Consider the following 17,932-nt stretch of genomic DNA (forward strand, 5'->3'; position numbering starts at 1 on the left):
TGTTTCCGAAAGCAAGCAAAAATTTGCAGCATTGAATCATAAGCTTTATTCTAGAATTTGGAAAAAGTATCACATAGTGGAAACAAAAATTATGTCTTGACTATACAGAAATCAGTAATGTAGGTTTACTCCCTCCTAAAAAATTCACTTAAAGCTTGGTGCCACCATAGAACCTCATATTCAGCAGCAAAACACCCATATGTTCCAAATTGCTCGTCATTTTTTAAAGCACAGACTCATGGTTCACAAGGTATCTTTTTTAAAACCATAGGCAATTGCCTGGGAACACTTGAAAACACAAACTTCACTTTCTGGTTTAGCAGTGATGTACGAGTTCTGTGTGCAGTCTAGAAAATGTACAGGTCATTCAGGTTCCCAGTGCATTCAAAATTACCAGTTGTGTATATAAAAGCTAGACATAAAAATGAACTATTCATCCACACCCAAACAGCATAAAAATGTATCGTTAAATGCTATTCATTGAAGACTTTTCAAGACTGATTTTATTGTGTATGGTAATGAATTAAATCTTTGTGATCTGTTTTTAAATTAAGTGATACAATCGCAAGGTTTCATCTTCCTTGGTGATTACAGCTGAACAGTTGGGATGCCAAAAGCCCATATGCAATAGGAGCTGCATTTTTAAAATTAACGATTTATAATAGAGCCACCACTGTGGAACTTGAATGCTGCAGCCATTTCCTAGTGGGGGTGGGCTGAAAGCAGCCAATTGTGTCTGTCAGTGAATGCCTTATTTACAGGACCCAGGGGAGGTGGGACAGAAGCAAAATTGTGTCTGATACTTGGTGCTGACAACATGACTGTGTTTTAAGATGACGTTATAACTGAAACTGAAAGAGACTTGAAAGCGTGAAAAAGCTGCAAACTTCTGTCTCTTGATTCTGACGATTCTGAGGGGATTTTTCCATCTATATCAGTTGTATCAGAAACACGAACAAATCCAGGCCCTATACCAGACTCTACTGTGATTGAGTTTTACTGTCTGTATTCAGTCAAAGACCTTCCCCAGAAGCAGTCTCTGTTGATGTAACTCTTGTGATGGGCAGATGGGTGCAAGCCAGAGTTTGGATCCAAATGTAAAATCTTCAAAAGTCCACACCCTGAGGGATTTTCTGAGAAGATATTTGTTCAAACTTATCTCTGTTCAGATCTTCTCATCTTCGGCTCATTTGTTACTGTTCCTCACACGACACAGAAGCAATTCTGTCAAATTCATCATTTGATGTTTTCTACCCTGCTTTGGGGTAATCGCTAACACTACTTCAATAATTTTTCCTACAGTAATTATTTTCCTACAAAAAATCATGTTGAATAATAGCACTTGTATATTTACCTTTTTTCTCCTAATGGCACTTCTTTTCACCGTGTTATTTGCAAGAATAATTTCTGTCTGAATAAACCCAGTGGCCCCAGATAACTTCTCTTTTGCTCCCAGCTAGCCCTTGAGAGAGAAGTGAACTGCTGTATTGACGTTGTCAGCATAAGGTTCTTCAAAAATTGAGTGCTACAAGTTCTGAAAAAGTTTGCAGCCTTTTCCTCCTGCAGTGCCCTAGCTGATGTTGGCAGCATTTTTGGAATGTCTCAAAACAATGGAAAACAGCTTGCATGCCTCTTGGCTGACATTTTTTGGTCAGGCATTTTCCAAACCAGCTGCTTTCTTAACTAATTGAGCGTCAATGTTTGTGATGTTTGCATGCTGGTAGCAAGCTACTTTCAGGTAACAAGGCGTAGATCAGAAGCTCATTAAGCCAGTAATGTTATGCTTAATTAGTGATGCAGTTCAAATCTAAGCCTCTCTTCTAATACTTCCTGTAACTTTGTCTAACATTTATGAACCCTTTGGTACGTCTTTAACCTTTTTTTTTGTTTTTCTCCTTCCTTCTTTTCAGAATCCTAATTGTTCAATGCCTTTTTTCTTTCCCTTTCCTCTGAAGCCTCCTTCCCTGCCTTTCTCTTATTGTTTTTCTTTGTTTTCATTGTGTTCTGCCCCCCGACTCCCTGCTGCCGCAGAGCTGCTCCCTACTGGTGTGCAGCGCTTGTCATACCTGCGCACGAGCAGTCTCAGCTCCTCTCACCATGACTCCCGCCCCAACTCCCCCTTCCGACACCACTTCATCCCCCATGTCAAAGGTAAGGAGCCAGGCCTCTCCAGGGAGTACCCTCCAGGCTGGAGATTTATTAGCCTCCTGGCAGAGCTAATAAGGTGTTATCTCCGTTAAGGTGGTGGTTGGCTGTGTAGCTGAGCATGCCTCGAAATGTGCCGTTCGCACTTAGAACTACGATAGAATAGACATAATGTCCTTTTTTTTGGAGGAAATATGTCATTTCTAAGGGCCCTAGTTGAAGAGCCACCAAGCATTTACCTGGTAGAAATACACAGAAAACCATTGCCATGTGCTGTTTAGAACCTGTACGTGCCTAGTTTAGCTTCTTTCTAAAGCAGTACCTAACAATCACTTCAGCGGTTAGCATATCAAATTTAATTATTACTTCCACATTCTTAAAGCATGCATTGAAAAATTGATTACACTATTGCCTGAACGAGAGCAAGGCCATCAAAAATATGGAGAAGAAAAAGATTATATAAATAACAATGGCAACAATGCAGTTAATCTTTATTGTCCACATTGGCAATGATCAGTGCCCAGCAAAGTAAAATTAAAATCTGGGCCTCTCTTCACCTCATGTGAATTGGCAGGCTCTGCTAAAGGCAGTAGCGTTGCAAGGATTTACATTATTTAAGGAACTGATCTTTTTCTAAATCTTTTATTTCCCATTATTTGATTTGGAGGAAGATTGTTCTTTTATTGTATCCCTTCAAGGAACTCATTTTTAGCTCATTAAGATTTAGTTTTGTTTCTTACTTTCTGTGAATGTAGTTTTATGTTAATTTCTACTGGAGCACTCTGACTGGGCCATCTCTTCTGTTGGGGGAGAAGGTCACAGCTTATATCACCTACAAGAACTCAAAAAGAGGCAGCTGAGTTGAACACAGATTCTAATTTGCCACCATTGATGAATGTAGCTAATCATAAATTGGAGATAATCCAAAGTAGTTTCAGGAAAGTTGTTGCCATGAACCTTCAAGAAATGCTAATAAATCTCAACATCGTACGTCTTTAGGCATTCAAATTGCCATTACTAATTTTATTCTTGCCTTTTCTTAGATGATTTTTGTTAATCTGCACTGTCCACTTTCCTATTATGTCACTATTTTAAAAAATACCTCACTTAAAAAAATTGGGACCCTTAAAAATAGATACTGTGCTCATTTCAGCATGCAGTTAATTCATAGTCCTTGCAATTTCAACATTTCTTTGCTGTAAATAAAAATTAATGCTCACACTCTTTCAAGTGGCATTTTCATTCTTTTTCAGTTGAGAAAATAGTTTCTTCAACAGATAAATGAGAAGAACTATTGGAAATCCATGCTTATTGTTTTCAAAGAATTACCTGGTGTACAGATCAGGTGTCATCTCAGTTATTGGCACAAAAGGCCAAGTGGGATTGCAAGTGCGGTAGACAAAGGAGTGGGGATGGTTTTTATCAGATATGCCATGGAAGATGTTGTAAGAATCCCCAATTCTCTGAAGGCCTGAGCATCATTTCTGTGTCATAACTCGGCAAAGCTCCTGAAAGCTCAAGTTCATGTCATTGTGACAGTGTTCACCACCCAAGGATGTCATACATGTGAGAAGGGGCACGTAGCAGGTACCCATGTCTTGTCATTCACTTGTCTGAACTGAAAGAGCAGCCTTGAAATAGCTGGTTGAGAGAAAGAAGCATAGTGCAGCAGAAAAGGGAGATCATTCTGGCACTGGCTGTATCTAATGCAGCTCCCTGGTATTTTTACCTTTAAGGGATTGCTTTGGGTAATTCTGGGTGTCTGTTTTCAAAGTTTGAAGAACTGCATTCCTTTTTCTGGAATAACATTTCTGTGTCTAATAAGGAATTAGAACTTGTAAACATATCTGAAATGAGGACAGTAGCACTGTTTGGAGTTAATTAGATGTGATGGATACATTTTCAGTGATTCAAAAAAGAGGCATCATGTGATCTCCTTTTTACTTGGTCTGCATTTCTCACTTGTACTCTTAGCAAGAAGGTGAACTTGATGTAAGTTTTTAAGAAAGATTTCATAAAGCTATAGTTTTAGGGTTTTTTTCCTTTAAGAGTCATAAAATATGGATCGTGCCTAAACTGCTTTGGTAAAGGGGCATGGTTTCCAAATGACATAATGATAATTAAAGTGTCATATGACACATTACACTTCTGTTATTTTGTATAATCAAGCCCAAAAAGTTGATATTTAGACCAGTTGCAGTGTGTTTTCATACAACATAAGGCTTAAAGGCACAAATCAAGTAACTGGAGGAGTGAAAGGGACTAAATATGCCTCAGTAAGTCTTAGTGAGAGTTTGTTGATGGAACATACATGTTGAACAAGCTGGAAGAGTGTGTAATATGCATCAGCTTAGACTTCATCTAATCTGATTTGGTCTCCCCATTGAATTTGGTCTTGTCTCAATAAAGTACTGTACTGTCTTTGCTATGAAAGAATCAAAACAAGTCCACAAATGAAAGAAACCCTGACCCTTCTGAAATCAGAGACAAAAGTCTTATTGAGAGCCAGGATTTCATCTCACATGCCTAGAATTTTTCAAAGGCATTCAAGTATATTGCAAAGCTCCCATAAGATTTCCATATAGAGAGCTCCAAAATATTGTGTATTCCTTTGCTCACAAACCCTTTCTATGAGGAATCTACCCACGTTCGTAGTGAATTTGGGCCTCGGTTTTCACGGGTTCCTGCCTTCCTTCCTTGAGGCAGGTCTCTGAAATCATGTGCTCTCTGTACATGATAACCACATTTCCAGGGTTTTGTGGATGCAGCTGAAAGTTCTGCTCTGGAAAACAGCAGTTTTTGCTGCTCCATGATTTTCCGTTTTGTGTGTGAAATAAGAGCTACACATCCAGACAGGATGATGAATGACAACTTGACAAAATCTGGATAGGACTTTTGAGCTTTTGAGCTTATTTTCCTATGTTTATTGAGAAGTAGAGCAACTAGACTGCAAGCTGACAGAAGGCTCAGTGTTGGTTTGCCTGTGGGTTTTCTGTCCTGATTCTGTGAACTGAGCTAGTGAATCACACAGTGAGCCCAGTGGAGAGCACTTCAGAAGGCAGCAGGAACCTGCATTACACTGTGCAGTGTACAGGCAAACAGTTATATTCCTGACTGCTATGGCAACATGGTTAACAAATTGAGCTTGAGAAAACAAGAACTACCTGATGGAGCAAAGAGAATGAAAGAAAGAAGAAAAGCCTCTGAATTTCACTTCTGAGGCTTCTGTGCTCTAGGGGTTGATTTTTATGTTAAGTTTATTCTGTTATTTCTTAACCTCCAACCCCCCAACCTACAAAAACACACATATTCAACTTTATGTTGAATATGGGAGCTAGTTCTTTCTGTGGTGTTGGTGAACTGGAGAGCTCTTGTTGCTTTGGGGAGTTAACAGTAGTTATGGCATGTCTGAGACAGTAAGAGAGAGATTTTCCTGTGCAGGCACAGCAAGGAACCCAAATTCAGGGCATGCAGAGCCCCTACTTTTATGTAAAGCTGCAAGCAGGCCCTGGGAGGCAGGTGCAGGCAGCCAGGAGCTCTGCTGGCCTGTGTGCATGTGCACATTCTGCTGATGTTGGCACTGCTTCCATAAACTGTGGGTGATTTTACAGCTGCATCTGAAGCACTTAAGCCTCGTTATGAGTGTGGTCTCCTCAGGGATGGTCTAATGAGAAGCTAAGTAGATGAACCATTCCCTCCTGCAGAGGTTGGAGGTAATGAGTCTGCCATCCTAGAAAGTGTAAAGGAGAGTTATTTGTCACTACTGGTAGGAGTAATTCGGAAGAGAGAGACCGCACAGGAACCCCAGGAAATACAAGCCAGCAGAGACACCTGTAAAGCATCATGTGCTTTACAGGATGGTACCACAGTAATTGTCTGGTACTGGATGCATTATACAGCATTACCAGTTCCCTCTAAACAAATGATCTGCGTCCCAGATACAAGATTAGCCAGCACACATTTATGGGTGTGAGCTACTAAGTTGTTGTCTGGTTGAAGCAGAGATGGGTATAAGAAGGGTTTCTTACCTGTATTTTTAGGTTTGCAAATTGGACATGCCCACATTTTGACTCCCAGTTCCCAACAGGTAAAATGTATTTGTGACTCCTCTGTTGTGACAAGTCCACAGGTCAATAAATCCCTTTTGTTTCTTCTCTTTCATTGAGTGTACTAATTGCTAATGGAAGCAGAAGGGTGGAGAGGCATGTCTCTATATCTTGAGACTATATCAATATTGATGGGGTTTTTTTCCCTTATAGAAAATGATTTTGCTGAAAAGTGACTCATAATTTCTCAGTACAAACATAAGTAAAATCAGCTTAACCTAGTGAGGCGTTTCACCATCACAATATCTCAAAGGCTGGAGAAGTAGAACACACTATTGGAATTGGTAAGTAAAGGACCATAGATTGAGATATGACAAAAAGGTTTTAATTAATCATTCATACTGCTTTTCAGAGTTGGTAGACCTAGCACTTACTGTTACAGAAGCTCAGCATCGCTGCCCCTGAAGTAGAAAACCACTATCAAGTCATGTGGTTGAAAGAACATCATGTCTTTTAGGGCTGAAATGTCAAAGTGGTAAATATAGAATTTTGCACATGCATTCTCCTGGAAAAATTTTGTACAACCAAGCCCCCTGAAATGGGCTTGTAATTTATAAAACATGTATATGCAGATGGGCTAACTTGTATACTGGCAGAGGCCTCTGTGGCACATCTCTTTCAGCAACATTTCTAAAGAGCATTTTCTTCTCCCTTTTGGTGCCTTTTAGATTGGCACATGACTGTTCAAGTAAAAGGATTTTTTTGTGTAAATTGTAAAGAAAACTTTTTTTCTTCTCCCACCCCAAATGTATAAACAAGAAATGGGCTGAGTCCAAGGTTTTGGGTTTTCTAACAGGACATAGGGAACCTGTAGGTGAAAGGAGGCCTGCAATTTCCTTTTTCTTGGGTTTTATAGCTCTCCTGTACTTGTTATCATTCTCACCACCCCCCTACTCCATTTTTCTTTTCTTAATCAGCTTTCCTATGGTTTTTTAAGCCCTTGTGCATATTTGAAAAATGGAAGGGGCTCAATGTTCCCCTACTTTTCACTATTGTGATCACCCCCACTCATGTAAAATAAGCACCCATGTGGATGGTTGTCCCTAGTATGAAAAATGGCACAGTGTAAAAAGCAGTAGCATTTTTTTAAGGTACACACACAGCCATGTGTTTGGATATCTGGCTGCTAAGTCCTGATACTTGGGGATCAACCAGCATGGTTCTGCAACTTGCTCTGGCAAGACATAGGAACTCTCAGGGCCATTGGATTGCTGAGGTGCATTGTTAGGAGGCAAAGCAGTCCCAGTAAGAGTAATCCCACAAGTGGAACAAATAGCATGTGCAAAATGGAACTAAAGCTTTTAGGCGTTAGATTCAGGTTTGCTAAATCAGCAGTGGTGAAGTATTGTCATCAGAGCCCAGTTTGGCATTGGCAGAGATTTGGAGGGGCACCAGCGATGTGGGTGCAGCCACCAGATGGGCTGCACTGCTTTACAAATTATTTTGGCATATCAGAATTTTCCTAAACCAGTGAAAGAGTGTGTAATGAACAGTTATGCCTTTTGATATGGGCCAAGTGACCTAACAGCTATTTTCTGTTTCTAGTTTCTGTACACTTTCAGTTTAGTGAACTGTAGTAACTGCCAGCATCTGCTTCTATCTGCTTTCGGTTTGCATATCAAATACTGTGCTCCATGTTTGTGCCTTTGAATTCCAAATATCAATCTCCATACTACAAATTGATTGCCAAGTAACCTTCCATTCTTCTTTTCCACACTGCCCATCTAAGCACCAGCTCTGAGCACACAGCTCCTGCCTGCATGCCATCAGAATGAGTCTGAGCTGCTCAAACCTCAACTCCAGCCTGAACATGAATTTTTGTCTCTGCAGGAATATCAGGGGGATAAAAAAAGTCACCAGGGCTACCAGTTCTCCTTATTGTTTGTATTTATATTTTTGGTTCGACTTCTTTTCTTCCTGGAAGTTTTGATTCCACCAGTTTTGTTTGGGTGTGATTGGGCTTGCTTCTTTTTTTTTTCTTTATTTTTTTAATTTATTTTATTTTTTTTTAATCGCTCTCCCTCTTCTCATTTTGTTTTCTCCATTTTTTCATTGGAGGCAATGAGCCGTCCAGCGGTCGGAACTCCCCTGTCCCCTATCGGCCTGACAGTCGCCCTCTCACTCCAACTTACGCTCAGGCCCCTAAACATTTCCATGTTCCAGGTAGGAGCTGGCACTGTACGTGTCTCGGTGTTCCTGTCACAGTGTAGAATGTAGCCTTTGTAACTTCTGTCTCGTCTCCATCGTTTCACGCTGTTTACCATGGGTTTCACCCTCAGGGTTTGGAACTGCTTCTCGGCTTGCTGAGAGGAGTAGTGCCTTAAGAAACACGGGGCTTCCTTGGGATTTTCGCCTGTTCTGTTGGTCGGGCGTTTCGCTGTTAGAATGTCTTGGTTTTCAGAGTCTGGTTTTGGCCTGTGAGCTGTATAGGAGCTATGTAGGGCTTGATTTTTCTCCCAGTTGCACCAGTTGAGCACCAGCATAGCTCTTTTAATTCTAGGAGTTGGTTTTGATTGACCAATCTTGATGCAGAAAAGAGGTGGCCAGTGAGCCTTTATGCATGAACATTGCGTATGTTGTTCACTCAGAATGCTGTGACTTGTTCCGATCTTGAACCCAACAGTTCTAGTTTAGTGTTCCTTTTTTTTTAAAGCAGGGGAGGATGTTTCTTTAGTTGTTTTGTGCAGTGGCATGGTGTCCTCAGATGTACCTGCAGATCCACAAGTGTATATATGCCTTGGGATGTCCTCTCTATAAAAGGCAGTCTCTGTTTTGAAGTGAGCAGCACAGTTATTCCAGCATCTGAGAAGATCATCTATCTTGGATTTTGATGGGATGAGGCTGTGTCCCCATAGGGTTGTGGACGTGCATCTGACTGCATCAGTGCTACCTGAAAGCCTTATTATATCCAGTTATTCTTCAGGTCCCCTGCAGCCTAGCGTCCCTCCCTCCCCACTGCCAGAGGTTACTGCTCTTCCTCCATTCCTCCAATCTGGCAAATAAACTGTTTGTGCTCACTGCCTTCAGTCCCAGCGTGACCTGGCCTGGCTAAGGTTGGCTGGTTTAACCGCTTAAGCTAACCTGGCTCACTTGGACTTGTGTCAGCTGAAGCATGAACAGCTGTAAATAACCTCGAGCACGGTGGGAGAGTGGTGCAGCCACAGAAGGAGCTGTGCTCCTGTCCCACTCACAGCTTCGTGGTGTAGATGTGCGCAAAAGCACTGCATGACTACCCTGGTGATGTTTGTACCTATTTGCTGGTCAAGCGGCCGTAACAGATCACACACGGGAGTGAGATACCACAGTGTCTTTGAGTGCAATGCTTTTGCCTGCATAATTAAGGATGTAGGGCTTTGCAGAGCAAAATTTGCCTCGGTTTCAGTAGATTTTTAGGGTGAGCTTTCCCTAATGCCAAAGGCAGAGTTGTCTTCTGTAGCGCTTTAATTGGATCTGTGATACACCGCATGTATTTCTGAAATTCCTTTTCATCTTTCATTCTGTTGTAACTGAAAACTTTTTTCAGGCAGAACAAAGTAGCAAAATGGGTTTCTGATGTTAATTTGCTAGTTCCCAGTGGCTCATTTTGGTCTTCTAATGAGACTTTGGCACATTTTTTCACTGTAGCGTTGATTTTGGATTAACATTTGTATTTGTAGCTGTGCTGAATACATGAAGTGTTGGCTTGGGTGGGAAGGTAGTTTAGAACGAAATGGTTCCTGTCCTAGATTATTGTTTTTAAAAATGTGGTATCTTTCAGACATGCTGTAGAAGTACTGCATTAGAGTTCTGGGAAGTTTTTTTATTCTGATTTACGTAGATGATATGCAATGTGGTGGGCCTTATATGAAAAAGTCACAAAAAAAAAAGTCACAAAAAAAGTAATAAAATCTGTCTTTGTGGTTTGAGAATCAGTAGCATATCAGCTAACACTGCATAAAGCATCCCTTTTGACTCACTGAAGTGTGGCTGTTCAAAACAGTGTCCTAGGCAGCTATTTTGTGCTCTGGATTTTGAAGTGAATTGTAGGCTCACTGCATTCTCCTCTGCTCAATCCAGCCAGTCAGCTGGAAAGAAAATTGAGCTGAAGCACAATTTTCCCCAGAAGTTATTTGGAGTAGTTTTCCCCAAATGGCTTCTATCTTCACCATTGAAATGTCTTGCCTGCTTACATTTCTCCTCTAACTTTTATTCCACTTTAAAATCATGATTTGATGCATCTACATGTTGCAGAATCAGCTCCAAAGGACTTCATACCACATGTCTTTGACTTTTCACTTGTTCTTATGTTTTCTTTTCTTTAAGTAATCTGATTTTGTATAATACTAGAAATAGCTTTCTGGCTTTTTCTTGTTTACGTCCTTGATTTGGTCTGTCTTTTGTTTTAGTGCTGGATTTACCTTTACCTACAACTGAAGTAGTTTTCATATTCCTTTTTTTCTGTGTCTTAATATCACAGATCAAGGTGTCAACATTTACAGGAAACCGCCCATCTACAAACAGCACGGTAAATGATCTTTTCCTTTTTATTTCAAAACTGGAATGTCAACTGAATTGTAAGGTGTGCAGATTAGTGAAAAGCATTCAGCTTTTACTTTGTAATCATAAGAGTTTAGTAGTCAAAGTTTGAAACAGCTGTTATTGCATGTCCTGCCAAGTGGTTATATTTTAAAGCATGTTGTTTCGTTTGGATCATATGGTTTAATCTGGATTGATGTGGATATTAATGGCAAAATTGCCACTAGCTGGGATTTTGCTGTTTCTTTAGCATTATGATGCCTTTCAGTATTTCACTTCTTTAAATTTATATTTTCAAAATACAGGTACTGGTCATGTTAAAATGCATTAACAACAAACTCTTCTCTGACAGGCAATTCTTGCAATATCCTTACTTCAAACAGACACAGTATAATTTACCTAAACAGCAAAGATTGAGATGCTGTTATCAGACTGGAATTCTGAATGAATCTGTGGCTTCAAATAAGAATCTTTAATTAGTGAAGGAATTACAGGTGACAGTTATCCACTGAGAGGGACTGATTTGATTCTCAGGCCCTGTGAGACAGCTCAGGTAGTACACTGTACTTGTTTTTCCAGGTGTTTGGATTCTGAGTTGGATGGCAGTGTTAGTGAACTAAGCTTCTTGGTGCTGATGTTGCTATAGCAAGTCTGAAATGCCAATGAGGGCAGAAGGCCACTGCCTCACCTGTCATTAGTACTGCAGGACAAGGTCCTGTTACAATGGGGTGTGTTCACTCTTCCCTCCTGCTGTGAACACAAAATTGTGCATAGGAGATGATTTTTATTTACTGTGGTGAAAGACAGATGACTCCACTTCTTAAAGACTCTGAGTTTGCATCCTTTTGCAGACTTTTTATCCAGTGAAGTGTATTTAGGGTTAAGTGGCAAATTGGCAGGTACTACAGGGTTTAGATGAACAGTTGCCTGAGAGCCATTGAACTGAGCTGAGTAGGAAAGCCCAGAAGTCCATTCTGCAGTCAGGAATTGCAACTTACACTGCTCTGGTATTGCATCAGGATTTTTTCCTTTCTTTTTTTTTTTTTTTTTTAAGTTTCAAACCATATGCTCATTTTGGAAAAAGTCTTAACATTGTTTCTGTTTATTTTTATGGTTTTAATGTATCTCCTCACCTCCCATTAACATGTGAATGTTTAACCTCTGACATCACCAATTCTAATACGTAAGTACTGTTTGAAGTCATGCTTTTGTAAACTCTGACCAGCTTCCTCCATGCCTGCAATTATGCTTAGGTTTTCCCAGTCATAAACTGGTCAGAATTACCAATGATATCTAATACTGATGTTCCTAAACTGCCCTGAACGTGGTGGATGAGCGCACAGTGCATCACTTCGTTAACAGATGTCTTTCTGTTTTTAAACCAAAAAGAGAAAAGGAAAAAAAGTCCAGAAACCCTTGCTCCTGATACAATAGCTTCTTATAACCGAAGGTGATTTGAGCTAACAGTTTGCACCTTAAGAAGTGGTTAAGGCTGTGTTTAATGTAAACTGAATCCTATTGGATTTTTTTTTTCTTTTTTACGTCAAGAAGTGAAAACCATAATGCACATCCTCACATGCTTTTATGAGACTTTGGCTTAGAATGGAATCTTAAGTGGATGCCCATGGCTGAGCTGTTTTATTGGTGAGGTTCAGTGCATTGCAAGTGCCTTTCCCTGCCAAGTTGATCTGAATGCAGTTGAGTATTTATTAATAAGTTCGCATCTGCTTTTACTACTACTGCATGCTATAAGCAAGAGCATGCAGCAGAAAAAAAAAGTCCCCTAGTTAAATATATTTGTTTCAGGTTTCTATTTTTTGTTTGCTTTGCAGCTTTTCACAGAAATATAGGAAATAATTATCATCAGTAGTGTTAAAATTAGTACTGTTCCTCTGAACTATTTGTTTTCTTGCCCTAGAGGGAAGACAGATCAGTACATAAGTCTGAGTTCATCTTTATTAATAATCAGCTGTTCTTAGGAGATATTGGCAAATAGTCTCAGGGTGAATTTTTTCACTCTTGACTAATCATTCTTACACTGTGAAACCCTAGTAAAATCCAAAACTGATTTGGGGTTATTTTGGGGGTGGGAATGTGGGAGGAGAGGAGGGTTTGATTCCAACCTATTGGCAAGAGAAAGGCATTGCCTTGCTTCAAATTGCAATTAGAACAGCAAAACATGAAAATGTTTGCTTTTGAAAATTAACTTCTTGTCAAGAGTAAAATTTTGCCAGAATAAGGAAGACCTTTGTATTGATTGATACAGATTATTACATAGCTAAGTTCCCTGATTGCCATCTAGATGCAGCTGCCTTGGCAGCACAGAGCAAGTCCTCCGAGGATATCATCAAGTCCTCCAAGTTCCCAGCAGCTCACGCACCAGCACCCAACGAGATACCAAAGATTGAGACGGACCACTGGCCAGGTCCTCCCTCCCTTGCTGCCATAGGTATGCGAAAGCAAACGGTGCAACGATGCGGCTTGAAAGGTACTGGTAACCAAAGCAGGTTAATAGTGGAGCTGAAAAAACGGGTAATGAAGGTGGTGTCCACTCCAGATGTTCACCACGAAGTGCAGCTGTTCTGGTGAGACGGCTGAATGTCTGAATCAGAAACTATTGAATTTGGCTGAGTAGAAGAGGTTTTGCTAGAGGACTTTGGAGCTGATCACACAGATTAACCCACAGGAAGATTTTGTGAACTCCAGTGTAGTAGCCTAAAAAAATGTGGTGTGTCACACAAGCCTGACTTCTTTCAGTTATTCTATTTAAATTTTTAGTCCTAAGCTAATAGCAATTATGCCACAGAAAATATTATTGCTTCCAACCACACGACTAATTTCATGGCAAGAAACAACATCTGAATTGGAACAATTAACAGACTAAATAAGTCCTCGTTTTCAGAGTTATTGTTTCTACAGACCTTGTATTTTTCTTCTGTGTTGTAGCACTAAACATCTCTCTCTTTTTTTTTCTTTAATTCATGTGCATTATCATTTTAGGTTTTTTTTTACTTTGTTTTTTTCCTCTGTTAATTTTTATTTACCCCTGTAGCATAAAATAAGCTATCTAGCCTGGTTCATTCATGAAGACATGTTTGAAGCACTAAGGTGTTGCTCATTTTGGGTTTCTGTGAAGGAATGTATGGCTTTCATCACAATGGGATCTTCAGAGAAGTGCTGGGAGAGGAGACACAGGGTGGGAGAGCTCGGTGACTGACTGAAGGGGCTGCACATGCAGCAGCAATTTTTTGAACACGTAGATAGGATTGCAGCCTGACAAACATGAGTTACAGGGATAAAACATCTGCATATTTGAAACATCTACATACTTGAAACACTGAGTTTGTCCAGCATAGGGTTGGTGAATAGCTATATCAGATAGAGCCTGTGAAATAAAAAATACAACTGCTGTCTAAATGCTTGCAACAATATCACATTCTGTATATTCATAGAAAAGTCCTGGCATCCAAATTGGATTATTTCTTAAGAATATTCAAGAAAATAAAAGTTATTCAATAAAACCTAAGGAACTAAAAGGTAGAACACCTGTGTCTTAATTAATTTTAGCATTATCCAATGGATCAAATTACTTCATTTTAGACTAAAAATAATGCCTTGTTTATTTCAAATATGAGTATTCATTTAGGAGACTAATGTAGTTTAATTTTCCATTTGAAATGTTAATTCAGATTTACTTTTCTGAATCTGGATAAATGTGTAAATGTAAATCAGAGTTTAAGTTTTCAGTTCCTGATCTAGTTACTGGTGCTATTAAACCCCGTGTTTCCAGAACTAGCAGTGTGATCTCCTTTTCTCTAATACACTGAATCCTGGTTTTGTATCCAGGACCATTGCTTGGTTTGGAGCTCATGTGCAGTTTAAGTTCTTGTTTATTTTACGGCAAGCCTGATAACCATAGGGCAGGCTATCCAAGTGAGTTTTGTTAAGAGTGAGTTTTGAAAAAGTCTTTTGACTTTGCAAGAAATTACTGCTCTGTTTATTCAGCAAATCAGACTGACCAGTACTTTGAACTGGCGTTGAAATCTTCAAGCTGTGGTTGAACTGGTACACAAAGCTGTCTCTGTACTGTGGTTTTATGGATGCAGGAGCTGACATGAGACGCAGATCAAGTGGCAGAGAGGAAGATGATGAGGAGCTACAGAGGCGCCGGCAGCTGCAGGAGGAGCAGCTCATGAAGGTGGTTATGAGTTTGTCTTCACGCTATTTCTGAACACCTTGCAAAAAGGGCCCCTTTGCTCTCTGTAAGCTATTTCTACCACTGTCTTGATCAGCTTTATTTTACTGATATATCTTTTAATTGCCATTTATAGCTCAACTCTGGTCTGGGGCAGTTAATATTGAAAGAAGAGATGGAAAAGGAGAGTCGCGGTAGGTCAGCCCTTTCTGCCAGTCGTTACGATTCTCCAGGTAATTCCTGTAGGCAATAGAGCTAATAATGAACAGTGAATAATAAACACCATGTTTACACATATCAGGCAGTGTCCCAGAAGAGAGACAACTTGATATATGTGTGGTGATCTGCCCTGAAAGAGTGGCCTAATTCATTACCTGGTTTTGGTGAGGGTAGGAGTGTGATGGTTGGATTTTAATTGGAAAAAATATGAAGTTTAGGATTTTCAGGCAATTTTAAAGGAGAGGGGTGTTCTAATATAGATAAGGAGTGAGCTTAAGTGTTTGGTGACTGTCACATCACATACATTCTGATAGGCTGGGCTATTCACATACAATAGCACCTTTTACTTAAACTGATGGTTCTTATTCCTATTTAGTCTCTTCTCCCAGGGAAAGAAAATCAGCAACATTGACCAGAGGAGCTGCATATTTTGAACACAGCCAGAATTTTGACCTTGGCTGACATTTTGATTTGGGTGTATTCTGTTCCAGAGCAAAAGCAAAAAAGTTAACTTTGCTTAATTGGTGGCTTAGAATCTTTGCCTTATCCCACATTTTAATATACATTTGTGGCCTTCTCAGACCTCCAGTGAAGGATTTGGTGATTTTATTCCACTCTTTTCATTTGCTGTGCATTGTAACTGTAGCTGTACTTTGAGTCAAGAAGGGACAAGATGAGTCTCTTTGGAGTCTCTGGAGGAACTGCCAAGCAGACCAAGATTTCCTTGTGTTCCCTCTTGTAGAAGTGTGTTACCTTGATGGCCTTGGAGAGGATGCCTGTGGCTCTCCCTCACTGTCTGTAATTTTTACAGGGCCAGAATCTACCTGCTCAACTTGGAGCTTTTGATTTTTTTATCAACCTTAGCACAGGATGGAGGACTTCTTTATAAGAGATGTGCCCGTCCCTCTTTGAAGTGATAATCAGTGCAGTCATCAATTGCCTTTTGTGGAATTGGTGGCACCTTTCCCAAAGCTGCTAATTGTTGGCAGCAACAATGCCTCAGGTTCTACATTCCCCACCCTTCTCTGGTAAAAATAACATTAAAAAACACAAAAAATTGCCTTTTTATTTGGAGGATCTTCTCTGAAGGAGCTGTATTAACTGGAGAGTTGCTATTGATCACTATGCTAACAATCTTTATATTTGTCCATGTTTTTATCTGTGTTTGAAAGCACACCCTTGACAGTTCAATAAGTATAATTTTGGTTCAGAATGCCAAATTCTCAACTTGTTTGAATTCATTTAGCACTGCCCATTCCCATAGTTCTCCTATTGAAGTCAGTATCCAAACATCTGTCAGCTACAGAGTTGCAGGACCAAAACTAAGACCCTTTTCTCCTTTGTAGCAACAAGTGGCAAGCTCCAGCATTTGAACAAGGGAGGATGGAGTGTGCTGGTCACATGCATCTTGGCTTGGGCAGCAGCAGAAACTGGGAGCATGAGTGCAATAATCATTGAGTAGGAAGGATAGACAGGAAATTCATGAAAGGTTCAGAGGGTATAATGATATATAAACCACATGTGCCACTTAGGAGAGTGGAGCTGAATGGACCTGCATGGCAGACTTAACAGGAAACCGGTCCAAATACTGCTGATCTTGGATTCTCCTTGTGCTTTATCTTGGTCCCATCTTAAGTTGCATGGGAAAACTTTATCTAGATAAGGAATAAAAAGTTATTTTGGTGCTGTTGGCTGATCCCTGAGCGTTACTTTCAGCTCTAGTGGAGAATATTTTGATTTTGACCCTGGCAAAACCACAGTGCCCTTCCTTGATGACCTGCCACCATGGCATGATAAAAGCTGCGTGTGATGTGTGAAAGTTTGTGTTGAGTTTGGAGCTGAAAGATTAGTTTCTTAAAGTTAGTGTGTCTCAGTTGGTTGTATATCTGCTTGACTACTTTAACTGTGTATTTTGTGCTAGTTCGTTCCACAAATGTTCTAATTTTTGAGTTTCTGTGGGATTTTTCCAGTAAAATATTTTCCCTTCCTCATCCAACAGCACATGCTTCAGCCTCCAAAACCTCTTCTCTCCCTGGGTATGGAAAAAATGGACTTCACAGGGTAAGAAGATGGTGATTTTGACAAGTGAAAGGTGGCTTTAATTATCCATGATATTTATTTCCATATTAACTGCATTGGATTTTCAGTTTGATTAACGTTTCTTATAAGACCAGCTGAAGTCAGACAAAACCTAATTTCTCCTCCCACAAACATTGCTAGGAAGACAAGAAACCAATGCAAGAAATGTTGTGAAAATTCAGAGAGAAGTAAAAGATGTAAAGCAATTTATTTTGTCCCATATACCATCCTGCTTGTGAAGTCATGAGCTGTGAATTTATGTGCGTATCCCTCTTTTCCTTTTACAGCCGGTGTCCACAGATTTTGGTCAGTACAACAGTTACGGGGATGTGAGTGGTGCTGTTAGAGGTAAGGCTGAGGAGCCTTTTTGTTATGATGTTGGATCATTTCTGCAGGTTTACTTTAAAGCTGTGGGTGTGGTTACTTTGTGTTTGCTCAGTACTTTTTAACTTCCCCTGGTAAACTTGACAGTTAACTCAAACAGTTCAAATGCCTCTAGGAAATGTTGGGTTCATTTTGCCAAATTTGCTGTGTGGAACTGCTCTTGTTTATGCCAAGGGATTGCTTTAGCATTGGATCAGATTGAAAGTGAGTAACGTGTGTTATCAGGCATATGAACTGAGTTCTGATATGGTGTTTTCTGTCTCTGAAAGTCACCATCCAGTGTGCAGTC

At 40.0% G+C, this 17,932-nt stretch overlaps 1 protein-coding gene across 8 annotated transcripts in view; it reads left to right on the forward strand.

Annotated features, from left to right (window-relative positions):
- The window catches only part of ABLIM1 (actin binding LIM protein 1), a 137,810-nt gene that overhangs the window by 107,459 nt on the left and 12,419 nt on the right, over positions 1–17,932 (forward strand). For 3 of the 8 annotated variants that reach the window (XM_050337197.1, XM_050337225.1, XM_050337218.1), the window contains 7 exons: positions 8,310–8,414; positions 10,708–10,755; positions 13,069–13,215; positions 14,873–14,964; positions 15,098–15,194; positions 17,180–17,241; positions 17,547–17,607. In XM_050337197.1, coding sequence (XP_050193154.1) covers positions 8,310–8,414; positions 10,708–10,755; positions 13,069–13,215; positions 14,873–14,964; positions 15,098–15,194; positions 17,180–17,241; positions 17,547–17,607 — 612 coding nt within the window. Of the gene's footprint in view, positions 1–2,031; positions 2,152–8,309; positions 8,415–10,707; positions 10,756–13,068; positions 13,216–14,872; positions 14,965–15,097; positions 15,195–17,179; positions 17,242–17,546; positions 17,608–17,932 lie in introns of all 8 variants that reach the window. The other 5 variants (XM_050337164.1, XM_050337183.1, XM_050337174.1 and 2 more) reach the window with 3 other exon arrangements.

The sequence above is a fragment of the Myiozetetes cayanensis genome, unplaced genomic scaffold, assembly GCF_022539395.1.
Source record: "Myiozetetes cayanensis isolate MyiCay16 unplaced genomic scaffold, myiCay2020 scf10, whole genome shotgun sequence".
NCBI lineage: Eukaryota > Metazoa > Chordata > Aves > Passeriformes > Tyrannidae > Myiozetetes > Myiozetetes cayanensis.